Source organism: Mastacembelus armatus, chromosome 5, assembly GCF_900324485.2.
Source record: "Mastacembelus armatus chromosome 5, fMasArm1.2, whole genome shotgun sequence".
Taxonomy (NCBI): Eukaryota; Metazoa; Chordata; class Actinopteri; order Synbranchiformes; family Mastacembelidae; genus Mastacembelus; species Mastacembelus armatus.
In genome coordinates, this window is record NC_046637.1 from 26,012,679 (window position 1) to 26,034,282 (window position 21,604).

The 21,604-nt window shown below is 41.1% G+C and overlaps 4 protein-coding genes across 9 annotated transcripts; 2 read left to right on the plus strand and 2 right to left on the minus strand.

Moving 5' to 3' along the window:
• The first annotated feature begins 40 nt into the window (after positions 1-40).
• On the plus strand, positions 41-4,497 carry LOC113131056 (bile acid-CoA:amino acid N-acyltransferase-like). 6 transcript variants are annotated; one of them, XR_003295751.2, is made up of 13 exons: positions 41-130; positions 230-259; positions 340-458; positions 953-1,162; positions 1,533-1,632; positions 1,765-1,955; positions 2,049-2,224; positions 2,358-2,474; positions 2,642-2,721; positions 2,928-3,021; positions 3,163-3,243; positions 3,483-3,638; positions 3,806-4,497. XR_003295751.2 is itself a non-coding variant. In XM_026308105.1 (13 exons), the coding sequence occupies exons 3-13, from the start codon at positions 374-376 to the stop codon at positions 3,904-3,906; spliced, it is 1,299 nt and encodes a 432-aa protein (XP_026163890.1). In that variant the 5' UTR covers positions 41-130; positions 230-259; positions 340-373; the 3' UTR covers positions 3,907-4,497. The 6 variants fall into 6 exon arrangements, 5 of the variants coding, with proteins under 5 accessions (XP_026163890.1, XP_026163893.1, XP_026163891.1 ...); XM_026308105.1 differs by having other exon boundaries at positions 1,025-1,162; positions 3,503-3,638; XM_026308103.2 differs by having other exon boundaries at positions 48-130; positions 3,503-3,638.
• Positions 4,498-4,619: 122 nt separating this feature from the next.
• LOC113131057 (protein S100-B-like) lies at positions 4,620-5,512 on the minus strand. Its single transcript, XM_026308109.1, has 2 exons — positions 5,329-5,512; positions 4,620-4,805 (listed from the first exon to the last, which is right to left on the minus strand). The coding sequence occupies exons 1-2, from the start codon at positions 5,509-5,511 to the stop codon at positions 4,659-4,661; spliced, it is 330 nt and encodes a 109-aa protein (XP_026163894.1). The 5' UTR covers position 5,512; the 3' UTR covers positions 4,620-4,658.
• Positions 5,513-7,736: 2,224 nt separating this feature from the next.
• inpp1 (inositol polyphosphate-1-phosphatase) lies at positions 7,737-12,759 on the plus strand. Its single transcript, XM_026306567.2, has 6 exons — positions 7,737-8,010; positions 8,650-8,855; positions 9,104-9,164; positions 9,376-9,576; positions 9,696-9,870; positions 11,920-12,759. Exons 2-6 carry the CDS (start codon positions 8,652-8,654, stop codon positions 12,416-12,418), a joined length of 1,140 nt encoding a protein of 379 aa, XP_026162352.1. The 5' UTR covers positions 7,737-8,010; positions 8,650-8,651; the 3' UTR covers positions 12,419-12,759.
• An 838-nt stretch (positions 12,760-13,597) lies between these two features.
• On the minus strand, positions 13,598-21,210 carry dnajc14 (DnaJ (Hsp40) homolog, subfamily C, member 14). The gene is made up of 7 exons (XM_026306565.2): positions 21,073-21,210; positions 18,271-19,689; positions 18,019-18,125; positions 17,642-17,761; positions 17,355-17,515; positions 17,093-17,195; positions 13,598-16,738 (listed from the first exon to the last, which is right to left on the minus strand). The coding sequence occupies exons 2-7, from the start codon at positions 19,477-19,479 to the stop codon at positions 16,444-16,446; spliced, it is 1,995 nt and encodes a 664-aa protein (XP_026162350.1). The 5' UTR covers positions 19,480-19,689; positions 21,073-21,210; the 3' UTR covers positions 13,598-16,443.
• Between the last annotated feature and the right edge of the window lie 394 nt (positions 21,211-21,604).

Sequence of the window (21,604 nt, forward strand, 5' to 3'; positions counted from 1 at the left end):
GCAACTATATTCCGGGTGTTTGCAGTAGTTTTTAAAGTGACCTAAACACTGCACATATATATATGTATCAGAAAACATTCAACTTCTGCTACTACTGCTACTGCAATTTGGGCATCAACTTCTTTGAGAGGTTTGTGGAGCTTTCTGAATTAAAAAAAAACAGGTTTTACAAGGTTTTACAGGTTTTTCAAATGCTTGAATAAGTAACATATTTGTTTGGTTTTGGCAGCAGTACATGCAGTTCACCCTTTTAACTACAGTAAGGCTTAATATTTAACTAACTTTATTTCAATGATTGTTTATTGAATGAAAATTGAAATTCATGCATCTCTTTTTTAGCACAGACAGAAAGATCATATTGGTCAGAGCAAATATGAGTTTGCCAACAATTCTGCAGCTCCCAGAAATCAGGAAATTCTTCACCTTACACAGGAAGCTGGAAAGTTTGCATCATTCAGGTAGTGAAAATATTATTTGGCATTTGTTATGTTATTTGGGGTGTTTTTGTCTGGGAGACCCAGTAAAATCTACTCTGACTGTGAGAAAAGCTGATCCATTGTGCTGCAGGTTTCCTTTTCTTGCATAAATAGCTGATTGTGATGGATGTCATCACCTGGTCTGATAAAAAGTATTTGCTTCTTCTTGTAGCCAGTGCTGAATGCTAAATGCTAAAAAAATAGAGCTAATTCCTTAAAACTCCTCATGTTGAAGTTAAAGTGTCTCTGGCTTCCAGTGAGTGTGGGGGGAGTATACAGGATGTTTAAAAATTTCCTCTGTCATAGCTTTGGTGCAGGTACACTATGCACACACTGAGTGCATAGTCAGCAGAAGAAATACTTTCAACAGAATGATAACAACTGTGTAATTCAGTATTCAAAAAACACTGTCCTATAATGCCTTTTTCTTTTATTATACTTAAACGTTTATAAGTATATTTTTCTATGAATTATAGGGACAGCTCGGTGTAGGAGCAGTTATAGACCAGCCCCTTTACTGTCAGCCTCTCCTGTCCGTGCCCTTGTAGATGAACAGATCATCATTAAAGGGGATTTCCTGCCCTCACACTGTCCAGTTACAGTGTGTTCACGATTGTGCAGTGAGGATGGTGATGTGTGGGAAGCATTCGCCCATTATAATACAAATGCCGATGGCACTATCAACTGTGAGTCACATAGTTTTGTAGCACTGAATATTCACTGAATTACTTATAATGCTTTTGTAAATTCCTTATTAAAAACAAAACATATTAACTTATTTTATATTATATTTTAAGAAAATACATGTATTGTGATTTAGTTTTATGTTTTCAGCTCTCATTTAACAAAAACATATACAGCAGATACTACAAGGTGATTTCAGCCAGTAAAAAAGCAAAAAGAGTAATTCAAGTGTGACTAATTATCGTAGTAAATAATATAAAAAGTCAAAAAAGTAGTAAAACTAACATGATTAAATCTGCTTGTACTAGACGTAAATGTAATGAGTTAGATGTTAAGCAGACAGTCGTGCTTCTGTGTTCTTCCCTCCGAAAGTGAGCAGGGATCATTCGGTCGGGGGTTCATATATGGGCTGTGAGCCAATGGGACTCTTCTGGGGACTGCAGCCAGCTCCTGGGGCCAGAGAAGGTTTGAGGTAGGTCATGAAAATAAGCTAGTTGAGAACTAAAGACAGTGAAGTTCACCCAGCTCTCTCCACTCTTAAACAGATTTGTTCCTCTCTATTGCAGCAGCGGCTGATGTTTCCTGATTGTGATCTTTTTAACAGACTGAGAAAAATAAATGTAACAACTCCATACAAAGTGCACCTGTCCCTACTGGAGGGCCATGTTTCATCCAGCGTGGCACAGGCCACTGAGCTGGCTGCTGTAACTACTGAGCGCTGGTACACGGCACCAGGCGTAAGAAGAACAGACATTCGACATAATGGAGTTGTAGGAACATTATTCTTACCTCCTGGTAAGCAGATGATGTGAAACATTCACTCAGTGAATGACTGACATGGAAAGCTGGTTTACTTTTAATAGTGTCTATGTTACTGATTTCCTGCAGGCCCAGGTCCATTTCCAGCCTTGTTGGACCTGTGGGGAATAGGTGGGGGACTGGTAGAATACCGCTCTGCCCTGCTTGCATCCAGAGGCTATGCAACTTTGTCCCTTGCCTATTCAAGGCACAAAGATTTACCTGGCCCACAAAAGCGCATCAATGTTGGTGGTTCATATTTCAAGGTACAATAGGACACAGTGCAGGCCTGAATTTATTCTGTGCTATATTTTCTGTATTGTGTACATGTCCCATGGCATTTATTTAGAGAGCTTTTGTCTTTTCCTCAAAAATGTGTCATTTGTTTTGTTTGGACAGTCAGCGTTCCACCTTATTCAAGATCATCATCAGGTCTGTGCCAACAGAGTTGGGATCATCAGCCTGTCATTTGGAGTCTTCCTGGCTCTTCGACTTGCCATTCAGGCTGTTGTCAAAGTAAGTCAAAAGGTCCTCACTATGGCGTACATTTCTAAATCTGCACTTTGATGAAGACATAGCTCCCTGTGCTGTACCTGATCTGGTTTTTATTTAATCAGTACATAATCAATGTTTAGCAACAGAAAGTTTGCTTGATTTTTGGAATTTGTTTATGTTCTCTCCAGCCATCCTGTTTGATCTGTATCAATGGTCCAGTAGGAGGTTCCATTGATATCTCAAATTCAGAAGGCATGGATTTTGATGGGTAAATTGTACTTACAGATACAGGTCTCTTCACTTCTTTTCCACACTGTATCCTAAAGTACTCGTTACAGTCTTTTAGATCAATAGTTCCTTATTAATTTAAACAGTAATACACTGAGATCAGCCCAAAATGGCTTTTCCTGTGCACAACTTGGACTTCAAAAACATTTACTACACACTGCTGAATCTCCATTGGTGTCCTTTTAGAGACAAGACACATTGGCTATATGAGGATCAAAACCATGTCAGCTTCAGAAATGTCTCTCTGCCTACTAACTTTTTCCCTGGGACCATATTGAAGGTGATATGAGACTAAACAGCTTTTCTGCCATGTTAATACCACACAACCAGCCCACATGTACACACGCATTAAGAATATGCACGATATTAGCTTTTAACAACTGTACACACCAATCAAGAAATATTTCTCATGTTTTTGCAGATGGAGAACCTTGCCTGCCCAATAATGTACATAGTGGGTGAAGATGACCTGAGCACTTCTAGCACCGAAAACGCAAACCTGGTAGGTTTTTTTTTTTTAAGTAATTATGTAGGAAATACTGGTTAAATATTCACTTTTTTGTTATACAGTATGTGGTCTCGGTTAATTTCAGTAAATGAAAAATTTTAATTTTAAGGCTGATGGTTCAAGACCACACTCACCTTTCACTGTAAATTAAAAATATTTTCTTTTACGTCAATGCTCTTGTACATATTGTAGCCATACAGGCTCAATCCACAATAATGGGTTGTCTTTCTAAGACTCATTTATTGGTCATCAGCTCGAGGAGACACTCAGGGCTGCAGGTAAATCCAAGCTGCTGACTCGTTTGTCATACCCTGGTGCTGGTCACCTGATTGAACCGCCTTACTCACCAAGTTCAAGAGCTTCCCTGTGGAGCATCAAACCAAAAAAATGTGAGTCCTATCACACAGCTGCATTTTTTTGTTTGTTTAGCCAGAACCTATTTTATACTTTTCATTATATTTTAACTGCTAGAACCTTAAATATAATAAGGCTGTCCTATAACAAAAAGTCATAATGACTGTAACGCTGGTTTTATTTTATTTCTTTACCCCTGCAGTGATCACTCTATGGGGAGGTCACCCTGCACCCCATGCTGCTGCCCAGGAAGATGCCTGGAAGAAGATCCTGGACTTTATGGAAAGTAATTTGAGACAGTAAATCTGCAGTGAATTGGACTCGAGATAGAAAATGCCTTGTCATAAACCAGACTGTGACAGGTTGAATTTATCTGCCAGTCTAACATGCAGAGAACAGCATTGTTTTTAGATATGGAAAACTAATTCTACTAACTCACAAACTCACTGTTTAGCAGGCTGCAAATGCTCCACAAGGTGGAGCTGTTCAATAAAGTTCAGCAACTGCAACCAACTCCATCAAAAGGGAGGAAACTCAGCTTAGCAGAACTTTAGACAGCAGGGTGTTATAACATCAGGTGCAGCAGGTGGTTTAAATACACCTTGTCCGTAGGCGAGACATATTACATATCTACATTTGCAGGTCTAAAATACTTTCTTTTCTAGCAAAGTGCAGATGAGGCTGGAATTTTTTATTCAGAAATGCAGATCTGGTGCTGTGGCTCTACTGCTGGATGACATAACTGAGTTCTGTTTCAGGTGCTACACACAACACCCTTGTTGTAGTCAATAGTTGTTAATTATGCATTTTATTTTGTGTAATGTAAAATGTGTAATGTAAAATGTTTATAATGCCAAACAAACAATGAAATAAAGAACAATTATTCAGACTGATGAACATCATCTCAGACATCCTGGTAATTCCTGCTTCAAAAAATTCAGACACTTACTGTGTTTCTTGTTTTTAAAATGTACGTTTATTTTATTTTGTCTTCTTTGGACTTGGATGTTTTTTAATGGTTAATCACTAATTACTATACATGCTAACTAATTATCCTAGTGATATTTTGGGATGAAGAGTTCGTGGCATGCTGAGGTGACCATGGCGATGAGGGTGATAAACTCTTTAAAGTCAATCTCCAGATCTCCGTTCTGGTCGAGGTCAGCAAAGAGCTCGTCCAGAGTTTCATTCTCTTGAATTTTCTGTTCAACAGGAAAAGTAAAGGACAGTCAGTTTAACAAGGCTAAAAGTCTTTAACAATGGAAAAATAAATTGGGAGAATTGGATGGAAGTTGGAAAATGGAACAGGAATATTGTTAGTTTATATTCTGTAATTTCTATAAGCTCAATATTTAAAAATGTAAGTTTTCATTTACAACTTTATTTGCTATGGTAGCTTTAAGTCCAGTATATATCTGAGGTAGAACCGAAATCAGTGTTTCTGACAAGTGTAAAGTTCAAATTTATTATCTAGAGACACTGATTGCCCACATGAACCAATTCATTTCACGCTACAGCAGATCAGTGTCAGACTGACAACTGGCTGAATATCATTAGAGTAACCAGTGCAGTCAACATGTACAAGTATAAACTTTAAAATAACACATTGTAATTGTGGCACACACAAATGACACATTTATTAAGGCTCGTTGTCATGAGTTATTAAAACCACTATTTAGAAATCTCTACTACAAATATGCCAGTTTTTACAATTCCATGACTTACCATTATGAAATGACTCATCTCATTGTTGATAAGCTCTTTAAGCTCTGCTTTCCTCAGCTTGCACTTATGACCTGAGTATTTGTGAAACACTTGAATGATGGTGGCCATGCCACCCTCCAGTTCTGACATACTCTCCTTTGAGGCCTGCAACAAACAATTTAGGTCAGTTCTCAAAAGAGTCATATCCTTTTCTACCACAGGATGTTACAATAGATTTTTTATAATCATTTGTGTATTTTTATAAATGTGCATGCATTCTTAGCGTATCAGTTCACGCTATTATCATTTTAAATGTCTAAAAATAAGCTGTTGATCTCAAACAGCTCTCTAGTCTTTCTTACCTCCATTTTAAGAAGCTCCCGGTGTCTTGTGAGAATCCTAAATACGACTGAACGCTTATCCAGCAGCATGTAGACTGCCTCACCCAGTTCACTGTGGACACTAAACTGTATTGATCAAACTCACAGAGGCTTTCCTTTTGCCATGCACTACATAATGCATTACTAATGGATATTAGTGGTCAGGGCATTGACCAAAAACCATTTGCCCCTAAAATGTGTCATTTGACAATGATCAAGTTTCTCAATTTTGCCTTTTCGTGTGTGTGTGTGTGTGTGTGTGTGTGTGTGTGCTCTGATTATGTCTAATATATTCAATAAACATTTTGTTATCAATAACAAATCTGACTTCAAACACCTTAGGTGGTAGAACAATTGCAAATTGTATACACATTGGATATAAAGCAACATTTGCGTCTGATGCATTTTCATTCATGACACTTCTATGGTTCACAAAAGTGTAAGTAATATTTGAGCTTATGAAGTAATGTTCAGAAATCATTTTTAACAGCCTATAGTTGCACATCATTTAAAATGTAAAGTTACACATTGAGAACAAAGGAACAAAAAGTGTTAGTACTAACAGTTCTTTATGTTACACATGCACAAACACAATTAAGCTACACTTTGTTGTTTTTAGTTGTAAGACAACAAATGTAACAAATCTGAGCCCATATAAAATGAGTGAATTGTTGTCAATGATGCATCATGACAGGCCACATAATGTTCCTCTTACATTGTGAATAGTGCTCAACAGTGGTCAAAGATTTTACAGGAAGAGAAGCTGGAGATTGCTTTTTCTGAGATGCTCTCCACTTTTAAAGTGATGTAAAGAGTTAAAATATTAATATATTCAGAACTTTACAGTACAAATGTGGTTAGAATTGAACTCTCCTGTCTGCACACCCAGTTTAAAAGCAGGATGCTCAGTCACTGCAAACCTTTAAATGTCAAATATGTACTTGTGCTACAGGGGCAGCTTTATAGTCTCTAGTTGATTTCTGGGACTTGATTACTAAACCTAGTTTTTATGTTTGCACTGAATATGGAAAATATATTTCCTTACTGTAACTTCGGGCATATGTGCAGGTTTATTATTTGCATACTGTTTTATGAGGTGACTATCTACATAAGATCCACACTTTAATCCATGGGTATGATGTATGCACTGATTAAAAAAGATAAACTAGAAAATATTTCTCATAACAGCTTTATAAGGTATCCACATAGCCAAATATAAAAAAGTATGCCTACTCATTTGTCATCAACAGGACAGGTCTGGTCAAAGGTCAAATTTGTATTTTTTTCTGCCTCAGATTTACTTTATTTCATTTTTGTAGATAAACTTTTTCACCAACTAGCAACTTTGCACTAGTTTCAGTACCTGTAAAACCCAGTATAACCAAGTAAATGTGAATATGCTTACCAAACAGAGATTACAGCTAATATATTGATTCTAACATGGATTTTCAAACAGTCTTTATAGCTTTTAAACTTATTTTTATTTTTTCCACATCCACAAATGTGTTTCTGTTTCTGTTCTCAGTTCAGTGGAAACTATGCGGCTATAAAACACGATAGTCTCGTCTGTAAATTAGGTCAACTGCAAGCATTACTAATACCACGTCAAACCAGTTGTTTCCAGTTCTTTTGATATTTTATCTGACAACAGATTGGCTGTGACGTTTGCCCACACACAAACCAAACAATGGATTAGTGACAGTAAAATCTTTACCTTAGGTATTCTGCTTGTAAAGGGTTTCATTGTTATGTTTGTGAAAACTATGCTAATTAGTTTGACTTAAAACGAGGCCTGTTCAGCTAATAAGTGAATTTAAAACCAACTCGGGTTTATTTTTTAATATTTACAACTAATCACTTTAATTGTTTATTTTTAATGGTCACATTTTATATGTTCATGGTTTTTAATTACATGCCTTGTTCTTTGTAAAGTTTGTATTCACCAAACCACAATAAAACATATATAACGACGGGTCTACCTAGGAAGGTTGAATTTCCTATTTGTACCCGAACGCACCACGCGCTCTGCTTCCTGTTGTCTTTACCTTATAGAGTCGACTCGCCGTGCTCGTTCCTGTCTGAACCTTGTGCCTGTCGGCCTAGATGTGAGAGGACCGTCCGCCCTTCCTCTCGGTAGGAAACTCGCGCTGACGTAAAGAAGCGAGCGCAGACAGATCGCAGCGCTAATTAGAAGCTCAAATAGCGGCTGTTTTATTCCTGCCTGCCTGAATCACCGTGTGCTGCCTGCTGGGCGGTCAGGAAAAAACACAAGTACCGAGAGGGCCAGACGGCAGGAAAATAAGCAGCGAGACACCTGGGTTTGGTAAGGTTTTATCCACATCACTGTGTGTGTGTGTGCGCGTGTGTGCGCGCGTTAGTTATTTACAGTCCTCATGTACGCTTATCAATGCTAAGCTAAACCCGATCAATCACTATTGACTAGTCGGTTAACGCAGATCAATGTAGTGAGGTCGGTCACAGACACAAACAGCTGGGGAGACATTGGTGCTTTTCATTGAGGTGTGACTTTTCATCCCAGTAAACTCACTGATGTGTTGTAATGTCATTTACTACTCATTTCTACACACTATGGGCCTGTGTGTCTCTCCTGCCTTATCCAGTCACTCTATCGTCATTATTATTATGAAGTTCTGCACAGTTTAGAAATATTTACTTGGGAAGTGTTTTGGAGCAGCTCATGAGCTGTAAAATTTACTTTGTATTTGACTAAAGCAGAAATATTGTGGTTGCTCATATGCAAAGGTCTGAAACCACATCCCTCCCTCACACTCTTTTTTTTTTTTTTTTTTTTTTTTTTAATGCCCTGTTTTCATTTTGAGGCTATACTTAGCTCAGTGTGTGTAAGTGTGACCTAGCTCATCTCTTTTTTGCTCTTTCTCACACACACACACTCAGTTTCCATCTGTGTTGACTAAACCCTTCCTCCCTCCGCCCTGTTCAGGCATGGCTGATCTGCTGAGGCTGCTGCTGCAGGTGGCTGAGAAAGCGGCTAACGTGGCTCGGGTCTGCAGGCAGGAGGCTCCTCTCTTTCAGCTCCTCGTGCAGGAGAAGACCGGAGACGACAAGAACAAGAAGTTTGTCCAGGACTTCAAGACGCTCGCCGATGTGGTGATCCAGGAGATGATCCGACATGACGTTGGTGCTCAGGTAGGATATGTGACTATACACATGAACTAAAAGTGGACTGTCAGTTCAGTTCAGTATAGCACCACATCACAATAAAGTCATCTTTACATAGAAATCCAAAAAAAATCCTTATGAGCAGCACGTGGTGACTGTGGAGAAGAAAAACTCCCTTTGATGGTAGAAACCTCCAGCAGAATCAGGCTCAGGCGGCATCTGCCTCAACTGGTTGGGTTGAGTTTTTTAATTCTGTCCTGTGTTCTTCTGTGCAGTTCCCTGAAATGGCTTCCTTCATTCATGGAGAAGAGTCCAACAAGTTTGAAAACGGGCTTGGTAATGTCACAGCTTCACACTTAACACACTACAGATGATCAGCGTTTTGTGCCTCGTCGTGATTGTGTCATTCTTGATCCAGAATAATCAGGACATAAAGCCAAAGCATCAGCGCGGCTGTTCAAATATTCAAGCACGTTGAACTGTGTACATATTTAAAGTCGTTTGTTTTGTTTGTAATGAAAGCCTCGCTGACTCTGTGTGACACTAGGAGAGAGCGTGACGGTCACCGTGTGCGCTACAGAGGAGGAGACCGCGGCGCTGCTGGCCACGGTGTTGGACGATGACCACACAGCGGCGTCTCTGCTGGCTCGAGCCATCCACCAAAACCCAGCTACCATCGACACCAGCACGGACGGTCTGGCGGTGCCACTCGCCCCCTCTGAGCTCGGCATCTGGATCGACCCCATAGGTGACAATATAGGGGGCTCTGCCTTTTCCACGTTTTGGCTGTAACGCCCTAGAAATGTAGCAACAGGACTCATCTCAGACCTCGGTGAGGACTGATCATTTCTGATGTTTTTACTTAAGATGCCACCAGCCAGTACATAGAGGGCCGGGAGGAGGTGCTGGAGGACGGCCACCTGTGTCCTTCAGGTCTGCACTGTGCTTTGGTTCTGATCGGGGTTTACCTTCGCAGCACAGGCAAGCCCGTCATGGGCGTCATCAACCAGCCGTTCAACTGCAAAGACCCGGCAGACGGAGGGTAAGTGTAAAAACAGAAGTATATGATGTGTCATCGACACAGCAGCGTTTCTTTCTCTACCTCACCCCTGGGAAAGTTTCCTATTCTGGATTTTGAAGTGGCACATATACCTGCAGCACATATACCTTAAAAACTGAACTTAAACATTTTACAATTTAAAGTTAAGGTGCTCTGTGCAAATTGTATGGTACCTATACTTTATAGATGTAAAATGGTCAAGAAGTTGTCAGGCCTTAACAGAACTTATAAGGCAGATAACATTAGGATCAGTAGGAAATAATCCCTCATCAGTTCTCTGACTCTTCAAACTTTATAACATTCAACAACCATGATCCTCCTCTTGACTGACTGAGGATCTGAAATGAAAACCGTATCCTGCCCTGAAACCCCTACACCACTGCAGACGACTGCAGGAAGCAGTTCACTGCAGCTCACATCATGGGCCAGTGTTACAAAAACAGGTCTACATTGAAGAGTCATCAGGAGAGAACCCTACTATACTGAAAGGTCAACAGCTGCAATATGCAAATGGATAAACCAGAGTCATTTTGGAAACAAGTGCTGAGAAGTTAAAATTGAGCTCATCCACTAAAGTGTTAGCAGAACCTCTGCAGTTTTATTTTACAGCAGCTTATCACCTGTTAAACAAGGGAGTGGAAATATCCTGTGTGCGTGTCAGCCAAGGGAAACAGTGGTAGAAGGAAGAATAGGTTCCACTAAATATAAGCAAATTCTAAATGCAAATATCCTGCAGTGAGTCAAGACAGTGAACTGAACAGAGAGGTTGGCTTCCACAACAGGATGAACTAGAATGTCCACTATGGACTACTTGGAAAAAGGACCAGCTGAAGATTCTTCCCGACTTAAACATTATTGAAAAGCTGTGGGTGGATCTGAAACATGCTGTGAGAGCTTCAGAGCTGGACGTGAGCCACAGAAAGATATTCTCCTAAATTAACAATCCAAAGACTTTGCTGGCTACAAACAGTGTTTTCCAGCTGCTGAAGAGGGGGGGACTAAATCCTGGATACTTCACTGAAATAACTAACAGTGTGTGTGCAGCAGAGGTTGTATTCACTTTAATTTATATGACACGTTAATTCATCAGACTGCCTTAACTTTGGCTTTGTGTATTTACCTCTGGTTTTAGGTTCCATTAGAAAAGAACATTTCCCAGCATTGGTTATCTGTGTTTCCAATACATGTAGTATTTTTTTGTCTACAGTTTGATTAGATAAATACATTGGTCTAGTAAAACATCAGGGTTGTCAGGATGAAAACACTCATCTGGTCATTTTCGTATGTATATCTTTCTCTGAGCCTGACACAGCCAGAACTGATCTTGTAAGCTCAGTTTTTGTTTGGAGACTGAAGTCTGGAAATCATTAAGTGAGAAACGCTCAGTGACGAGTCCAACCAGACACCCTACATGATCAATTGTGAAACTGTGTTTAGGTGAAACTCCTGAACCGTGGCAACAACTGCATAAACAAGGTTGGATAAAAAGTTTTACATAATTCTTGACAATTTTACAGCTTGAATTGACTCAGAAAGTGATTTTGGTGGATAGTTGCTGATTGGTGAGTGCTCTGCTCAGGTTCATGTCGAACTATCAGTCATCTTTGATCAGGTGTCTGTTGGTCAATTCCAATTCCACCAATTGCATCCACTTGTGTATTTTCCATATGTCTTAGTCCTGCCCACAAAAAGAGGCCAGGGAACCATGTTTTAGGAAACATGAGATGTCATTTCCTCTGATCCATAATGTGAAGCGGCCAATCGCAAAGTGATTTCCTATACAGGGGCGTCTGTTACAGGTTTCTGTGAAGGAACAGCTTGTGTATCCTCAGCTATAGGCAGGGTCCTCACTCCTCAGAAATTAGAGTTTTAGGACGTACTTCATGGCGAACTGGAATGACTTCCAGGTCGACCGAGGAGCGACAAAACAGGGGACCTGACATTGACTCCTTGTCTTCCTCCTCCTCCCTTCATCCTTCCTCCAGTGCAGTAACATGTTATCTCCGTTGTGCTGCTTGTTTGAATTCACAGCTGGAGGGGGAAGCATTTCTGGGGTGTGTCCTACGGCGGTGTCAACGTCTGCTCACTGTCCCGGCCTAAAGGTGGATCTGAAACGGGGCGAGGTCTCTCTGTGGTTCTGAGCTCCAGTGAGAAACGGGTAGTAAAGGAAGCCCTGTCTTCCCTGTGTGGCCCTGACAAGCTGATGTACGCCTCTGGAGCCGGCTACAAGATCCTGTGCGTCATTCAGGGCCTGGCGGACGTCTATGTCCTCTCGGAGGGCAGCACCTTCAAATGGGACTCCTGCGCCCCTCACGCCCTGCTCCAAGCCCTCGGAGGGGGAGTGGTGGACCTGACTAAGAGTCTCGAGTCCTGCTCTGGACCACAGGATCACCACACAGAACTGACCTATCACCAGCCTCGCACCGAGTGTAAAGGAGCCGACCGCTGGGCTAATGCTGGAGGCCTGGTGGCTTATACAGACTGTTCTCAGCTGCAGAGGATCGTCGGGGCTCTGAAAGACCGGCTGTAGCTGAACACAGTGGATGCAATCAGCACATGCTGAAGCGGTTATTGTTGCATATGTTATTATTATATATTAACATATAATAATATATTATATTACCACGTTTTCTCTGTTAGAGGAAAGAAAGATGTAGTATACAATATTTTAATTATAAATAATCCTGTCTTATATTTTAACCAGATATATATCCAGTTGTGTATTTCATAAAGTAAAACTTCAGGTCTGGGCCAAGTAATATTTGCAAATTCTTTTATCAGAGGTTCCCAAACTGAGCAATGATGGAAAAGAAACATGTAGTTAATGTTCCCAGGGCTTTCATCTGTTAATAAATTAGTAGTAGTTGTTTTTTTTTTTTTGTTTTTTTGGCTTCCAGTTGGGAACATGACAAAAAAAGTTTGGAAACCACCAATTGACATTTTACCAGATAGGTGAGACTTCCCACACAAGGCAGTGCGATGGACAACAGCCGAAACAGTCCACAGAATTTTTTCTAAAGTCAAGAGTTTTGAGTTTTACAGCCCTGAGTGACAAATCATCTACCGTCAGTGCTGCCCAGGTAACACGCTGCAGTCTGGTTGCTTCCTCCAAACAGCTGCAACAGTCTTACTACTGGATGTGAATGTTGTTTAGCTCAAGCCTGATATTCATTTATTACACGATGCAAAGCTGATGCAAAACAGTCTAGTTATCAAAATTAGGATCAGCCAGAGTGCTCACTGCTGGCCAGCTGAGGAACGCTTCACTGCCAGAGGAGAAGTGATCACAAGACTGTTTCGGACTTGATCTGAGGGATTTTTCTTAGATTTAAAGGAATAAACTATAATTATGAAAAATGCTATAATGAGACAGGGAATGAGACTCAAATTGAGCAGTGTGCAGGAATCTCAGAAACGGCTCCTTGTAAGGAGCAGAGGGGCTACACGTTCCCTGCCCTGTTTCCAGCACCATTAGTTACTAAGGTCAGAGCATGAAAAAGCCATATGAGGTAAAGCAGTGACACAGAGCCCATTTCAGTGCACGTTTACAGCAAAATGAAATAATCGGCCAATTTGAAGAATGGGACCTATGCAGGGACAGTCCTATCATGATGTCTGTAATGTAGATGTGTAACCATGTTAAAAATGTTGTTGATGTCCATGTAAAGAACCTAAAAAATGTTACCTAAACTGAACAGAACAAACACTGTGCAGATAGGAAATCAGTTTTATTTTGAAACCCAGATAAAGCAGGAGAACGAAACCCAACAGTGACAGAACTGTTTACCAACCAGGGAACTCACCATAATTACTATGAAAAAACCCTGATGATTGTCAGATATTTTTTGCAAGATTTCTGCATATTCTGTTAAAAACTTCAAAAGAAACAAACTGAAGTGTTGGCTCTTCCTTTGTCTTGAACTGCTGTACATTCTCAAGTTAAAACAATGTTCTGCTCAACACAGGTCCACTTTCCCAAACACAGACTGAAACAGGTATTTGATAGTAAATCATGATCTAAGTACATTTGTAAGTTTTACGGTTAATATGTGAAAGATGATTTGAGGTGAGAAATTTGGCAGGATTTCAATCCATGTCTGGGAAACTGGTCAAATATATACGAGCGGAAAACAATCTGACACATGCTAGAGAATTGTGGTGAACTTAATGTCCTGCTTCACTGAACTGAAACGGTAAGTGCAAAAGAGGTTCAGCTTTTAAAGCAACTGCACAAACCCACATTATGCATAATGAGGGTTTAAAACGTATTTCTGGTATGTGGGTCTCACCAGAGGGGTTGTGCAACTCATATGTTGTTTTTCAGAAATCTGTCACTCATTTAGGATTTAGATTCTACCAAAAAAAAAAAAAAAAAAAACTTAATTTGCAAATGAGCTGTGAGCTTAGTGAGCTACACCTCCTACTCAGCTGCAGCTGGAGGATTCTGGTTAGGATAAATCACAGATGACTGTTCAAGAACCCTGGATGTTATTACAGAGGTGGGTGTGCAAATTAAAACAAAACAAAAAAAAAAAAAAAACAATGAACATGGTAGTTCTTCTGATTTTCCATTATAAAAAAAAAATAATCAAATGCCTTTCATCACTACAGTTTCAATCAGCACATATCAGGTGTGCCCAATAATGCACAGTTACACACCTGTGATAAAAATTAAAGTGTCATTTTTTTCTGCAAGAGCAATTTCACAAAACCAAACCCTTTAAAATACAAGCGATTACTGCTTTTGTGCCTCCTTCATGTTGGTACGTACAGAAATCAGATGTTCAGGTTGAGATTAGATTTTCTGTGAAACTGACCTTGACATTTTGAAAGCTGAACCACATCCAGTTGGACGTTTTAACCTCTGCTCAATAAGCCAGCAGCTGACACCACCACCACACAATTTACAAGTCAGAACAGTCATTTTGGTAAGTCAGGAACCACAGAGATTACAAATGGATGGAAACCAATCTAAGCTATTCTCTCTGAGGATTCGACTGATTTTAGATGTTCCTCTGACTGACTTATCCTGAGCTGGGTGACGTCCATGACAGATCACCGATGTAGAAAACACTCCACATCATAGCTGAAGCAGAAATGCACTTCACACAGGGAAACATTTGATAATGGCATCAAAATTCTGACAACAGTAAATTATTTCAGCAACAATGTGGGCAACAATATAAATCTATGAAGCATGAATAATTCTTTTTTCAACTGCAGCCTTTTTCAGCTTGCTGCAAAATTAGTATTGATCAAAATAAATTAAAAAAAATCTAAAATATTAAAACCCTGTTCCAAGTTTTCATTCAGGTCAGGTTTGCTTCAGTATTTGTAAATTAGCATAATATCCGAGTTTAAATTACATCAGTACCTTAAGGACTGATGGCTCTTAAATGTTCTGTTGCATTACACACTGTCAGCTGTGGCATGTTTTCAATGGGCCTATGATGTGATTACAGGGGATCAACAGGGGGCAGTACAAATCTACTGTTTTTGTAAAGCATTGAGACACATCAACATTTCAAAATGCCAAGGGGTCACTCCTTAAGGTTTTGAAAAACACCACTGAAATCATTCCTGCCCTGGAACTGTGCTCTAACACCGATCTGTGGCTAAACCAATAAACAGCAGGCACATCTATTATGTCTGAATCAGTGGTTGTTACTTCTGGCTTCTGAGAAGAAACGTTCACCTCTAGGTTGTGATTCTCTAGTAATTGCCTCACAAATACATACACACAAAGAGCCTGGGACAAATATCTGCGACTGCTATTTGTCTCAGTGTGGATCTCTAATGCAGGAGGATGACTGTATGTGACTCCTGCGGTCTGTATGACTACTACCAGAGAACCAGACAATGGCTTGATTTAACTGTAAAAACTGACTAGCCTCAATTCAGCTCACCAATAAAAATGTAGATACTGCACACAAGTTTTAAAGGTTTGCTGATGTTTTTGTGAATTTAGTTTAGATGTGTTGGTCTTGGTGGGTCTGGATCCTTTCTTGGAATACGATGGGCGAGGTGCAGATCTACAGGTATGCCAAAATGAGAGTAACTTACAGTGAAGCTGCCCAGATTAATTATAGTGATGATAATTCACAGTTCAAGTGACTGCAACCTTTTTCAACTGTCTGAAGCCAATGCTTTAAACTAGCCTTATGCAAAACATTAATAAACAAAGTGACACAACTGAAGTGATAAAATTCAGGTCAATCATGCGTTGCAGGATTTGGCAGAAAATGGTGAGAGGAAAATATTTCAGTACAGCATCCTGCTAAGGACTTCAATGCCAAGGCTACAGTCGTCATAAAGACCAACACAAAATAAGGAGAAATGAGAGGTAAACCACCTTTTCTGCCACCCTTCAATACTTGTCTTCAGCCCACAGTTTCCTCTTCCTGATCAAGTCTCCCCTCTAGCTGATCTGACAACAGCCTTACCCACATGAACCGTCTCCAGTTCTGATCTTGGAATGCCAACAGGCAGGCAAGAGACAAACATGGCCATTATTTATTGTGTCCCTGCGTTGATACACTGAGAAGCCAACAGACTTCATCTCTGAAAGGGCTTCCGGACCTTCTTCCTCCTCCTGGGTGGTTTGCCACTTTCAGCCACTGTCTCACTGGACTCGGGCCGGTGTCCTCCCGGCATGTAGAAACCCGTCTGGCCTGGGGGAGGGGAGAATGGGGGTACACCAGCACCAGGTGGGGGATGATGGGGTGGACCTGAGGGGAAAAAGCCCCCATTGGCAGCCATGTCACTAGGAGGTCCTCCTTTGAAGATGCGGTTGAAGAAGTCCTGCAAATCGGCAGGGTTGGTCGGACCCGTGGCGTGCTCTGAGGGCGTCCTGAAAGGAAAAGTTTGAAAGTCCAGAAACTTGCACTGGAGACTCATGTCAGCACAAGAAACAATGCCCAGCTGTAAAAAGCATTAGCTACAGGATGATAATCTTTATAGACATCAAATATATCGATGAGAAATACGGCCTAAGCTAATTTTTTAACACTGTTATTACACTAGCATATTACTCCTATACTATAAGCATCTATGAGGAGGGTGAAGATGGAAGAGTATATGCTTTAGCACCAGGCAGCCACAACAAACTGTATATGAAGAAAATAATGACAACAGCTTCTAGTGTCTGTCAACCTATATGGGATATGCTCTATTAAAAACACTTCTTTCTGCTGAGGGGACCTACCTGTGTCGTGTGGCATTGCTGTTGTTCTTTGAGCCGAAGGAGATGTGATAGGGCACACGATGTGTGTCAGGAGAAATGCCTATTCTCTGACAACCTGCCCACTCTGAAAAGGACAGCAACACAACAGGGACAAAAAGTGTAACTAAGAAATACTCAGAAACTTTTTTTCACCTGTGTTGAGAAATAGATACTGATAATAAAACATGGTCCTTCATAGTCACTGCAGCAGGACACAATATTGGAATAAAATTATGATGGTTACCTGTAATATCATAGACTTTGCCATCCATACAGGCAAAGTATGTGATGCGCAGGCCCAACATGCTGGACTCAGCCCACAGGTCCCCCTCCTCAGCACTATGGCAGCGGTTGCATTCAGCACAGAACCGGGCCTCAGCAGGTTCACGGTCCATCTCAAACCGCCTGCACGAAGGAGACATGACTGGTCACCGTCTACTTCACGACTAAGTGTGTAATACACAACGCTTAACCGAGACGTTTCAGACGCTGATGCAGTTATGTGACGATGTTGGGTCTGCGGCGACTTACTTGTGTTTGCCTTCACACTTGGTGCACATCATGGTGTTCATGGCTTCCTTCAGGTCATCTTGCAGTTTAGTGAGAAACTCATTCATGGACTTTGAGAGCTCAGTTGCTGCCATCCGCTTCCTGTAGTGGGACAAAACACAATGGTTGATTCTGCGTTATGACATTGCAACCTTAAAGAATTTCTATTTACAATCCTTGTGATGGCTGGTGTCCACTGATTAGTTTGCTCTACAGTGGTTAACAAAAGAAGGATATAAAAATAACATTTCAAAAAGTTAAAATATTAAATTCTAACAAACCAATACTAGACTTTATAACAGCAGAACATGTTGATCAGTGATTTGAATAGCAGGTTACTACTTTTTCTGTGTACTCACAACTCATACTCCCGTCGTGTTTCTGGATTACTGACAATATCCCAGGCAGCCCTCAGTACTTTGAACGCCTCTCCAGCTCGTGGGTGTTTATTCTTGTCTGGATGGACCTGAAAGAGAAAGGACAGAGGTTGCATGAGTAAAGGAGAAAAACTCAGAGCCTCAGATACTATTTATTAGTCATTACTGCAGGCTTCCAATAGTAATATTTTAAATACGCAGTACTTCACTCAGTCACGGGCACTTCACACACACCTGGACAGCCAGCTGTCTGTAGGCCTTCTTCAGCTCGGCCTCGGTGGCGTGCACCTCCACACCAAGCACTGTAAAGGGGTCTAGCTCTTCTTCTGGCACCTCAGCCAAAGCCAGCAGTCTCTCCAGCTCCTGGCCTTGCTGGCCTCTCCCCGATCTGCCTGGTGACTCAGGTACAGGTTCATCTCTCCGGAACCAGCTTCGGACTTTCTCCAGCAGGGACACAACTGCCTTCCAAAACTTTGACTCCTGAAAAGCTGAGCTGAGGCGTTTTCCCCGCTCTCCACCCAGTCGGACAAATACACCCTTTGCCCAGTGGGACCCGAGAATAACCAAAGCACAAAAAAGTGTGAAACAAGATAAGGCAGCTGTCTTTACCCACTTTACTGATCTAACAATTTTATCCACCAGGTCTGCTCCTGTGGATTTAGTCCAAGTCAGAATCCGACTAGCATCTGCCTTCATCCCAGGTATATCTGTAATCTTTGTAAAGAGCTGCTGCCCAAAGTTGTAAAGTTTCACCCCTCCAGTCTCCACACCGACTCCACAATTGTGAGTCAATGTGACAATAATCTCAATCATCATGTGGACGCAGGAGATGCACCAGAAGCTGAGAGATTCTGAGAGCATCTCCTTGAAAGCTAAGACGAGCTGTTTGCCTGTCCGCCTGCGGCCCCGGTTCTGCTGATGGTGGTGGTGGTTACGTCTGCGGGTCTGCTTGTGCCGACCACCACTTGACATAATGTTGCCTTTTGGAATAGAGGCAAAAGCAATTTGACTGCCTGGCTCTGAAACTGAACCACTGCTCCTCTGTCTGCACCTCCTTCCACTTCCCACATTCCTCCAAACAGACTCTCCATTCATGTGCTGCTCCTTCGCAGCTTCATCCTCTTCTTGATTTATAACCTGCGAGTTCTCAAGATCTGCAGTGCTGTCATGATCAAACCCATCTGAAGCCTCCTCAGTATCCTCTTTGGCCTCTGTAGAGCCATAACACTCTGCCTCACCAATTCCAGAGTCTTGTGGAGTGGCTGGGTTTGAAGTGTCCTGAGATTTGAAACAGGCTGTTTTGTCCCCCTGCTCGCAGTCCTCGCTAGGCTCCCTGGCCTGGTACTGACTAGATCTGGTCACTGTGGTGGAATCATCATCAGGGATCTCCTCGTCAGCGTCTGTAATGCCATCCATCTCCTTCTCAGCTGCTTCCCTCTCCATGTTCCTTACAGCTGTGTGAAAGGAGTCTAGCTGTGAAAGTGAACACTCATGGAAGATAACACCTTACATCCTCAATCTGTGGCCACATTTTCCCCAGACTCTAAAAACTGAGACTGGGGCCTCCTGAGGGTCAGACTCAGGTCCACCATATCAGCAGTCGCCTGGAGGGTCAAAAGGTCTCACAGCTCACATCATGCACTAGGCTGGTACCTAAAAAGCAAGAGATCAGGGTATAAATCAGCGGTCATTATTACTGCAATACATTTAATTACACTTCCCCAAAAGACTAAAACACACAAACATAAGATCAGTATAAATGAGCAAAAGTGATGACAAAAATCTATCAGTTTTCAGAGATTTTGAGATGCTGTTTACACCGTGGCACATGTTCTTTTAATATTTATGGACTGTTTCATGTAAATACTATATCAGGGTGATATACTGTGATTTGTTTAGGTATTTAATTCACTCAAGCCACAAACAGACACTCCCATCTGCTTTTCTCACCTATAAACCAAAACAAATGTACCATCAGTGTGTATATCAACATCCCAACATGAAGTTACATAAACCATAAACCACAGATTTTATGCATAACACCAAAAAATGTAGTTAAGCTGAAATTACCAGTTAACTGACTGATTTGTTCAGTGTCAGAAAATAAATCACCAACAATTTTAAGCACATTATCAAGCAAAACTGTCAAACGTTCTGCAACACCACAAACTGGATTTGGTGCTTTTCTGTTTTACGTTTGAACACGTTTCACTATATAACTTCAAGTTAAACTGAACAAATGGATGAATTATTTACATTAAACAAACCAAACAAGGGTCTGGAAAGCTCATCATAAAGAAGAAAACTGCATGTTGAAAATGTGTTATAAACAGATGCAAGATCAGGGACAAAAAGGAAAAGTTTTAACTCTCAAATTAATGCCACCATGACTGTGCACCATGAGGGCCCCTCCTCACATAACAAACATCCTCTGAGGATCTGAAGGCGCTGGTCCTGGATAAAGCAAGAAAACCTCAGCACCGATGAGTAATGTGATAAATTAATGACTCATTACAAGTAGTGACCTGGTCTCTTTGTATTAGTGACAATTCAAATATGCATGTGTATCAGCAGTGCATCGCACATTACAATAGCAGTGATGTGTCGTTTGCTGGTTTAGTTAAGCCAAATAACACCAGGTCTTTCAGAAAACAATCTATGTGTCTGAGAAACCGCATGCTCATTAAACTCCAGATGTGTTAGAGGCGGCTAATGTTAGCAGGCTGTTAGCATGAGGGTGAGCCAACCCACAGCATGACAGACAGGGGCTAAAATTAGCTGCCCTGTGGCCTGCCAGTATTTAATATGGTCACAAACAAAAATAAAACGACAGCACAGCATCTACATGTTAACGCGTTTAGCTAACAGGCAACCGAGCGAGCAGCTAAGTCTTAGCTAGTGCCAGTAGAAAGAGCTGCTAACATTCACGCCTTCCTGACGAGTGAGCTAAAGCATGTTTTGGACACCGGACGAGTCCATTAAGTAGGCAAATTATTTGGCAGTTTTGCATTTAAACAAACTAGATGTCATCTATACCTCTCAGGAAACTGTGTAACCCTGTTTGTTAACAGACAGCCAAGTGTCGTGTTGTTTTTAAGCCACTTCTGCTGCAGCTGCTGCTTTTTCCTACTTTCTTCTGATTTCTTCTTCCTGCCACCTTCTTCTCCTTCTTCTTCTTCTTCTTCTTCTTCGTTATTTTTAGCAAACCGCAGAAAGGCACTGCTGCCACCTACTGTTGTAGCGCTGCAACTGATAATGTTGAAATACTGTTCACGTATTTACAGGATTTGCCTCTGATAAATCCAGTAAAACCACCCCAAACATTTATTTTATAATTTCACCCTAACCATCCAGCTAAATAACCTTTCACAGTTTACAAGACTACAGGCCTCTATGCACGTAGGCCCTCAAACTCTTCTAAATAAGAGCAATACACCATGAGACATTTGGGCCCTTGTGTATTGTGGCTCTGTTTAATCTTAACAGGATCCTCTTCAGATGCTTCAGTATTACCAAGCACATTTATAACACATGTGCACTGTCCACATTACTGTTGCCCCTGACCTTA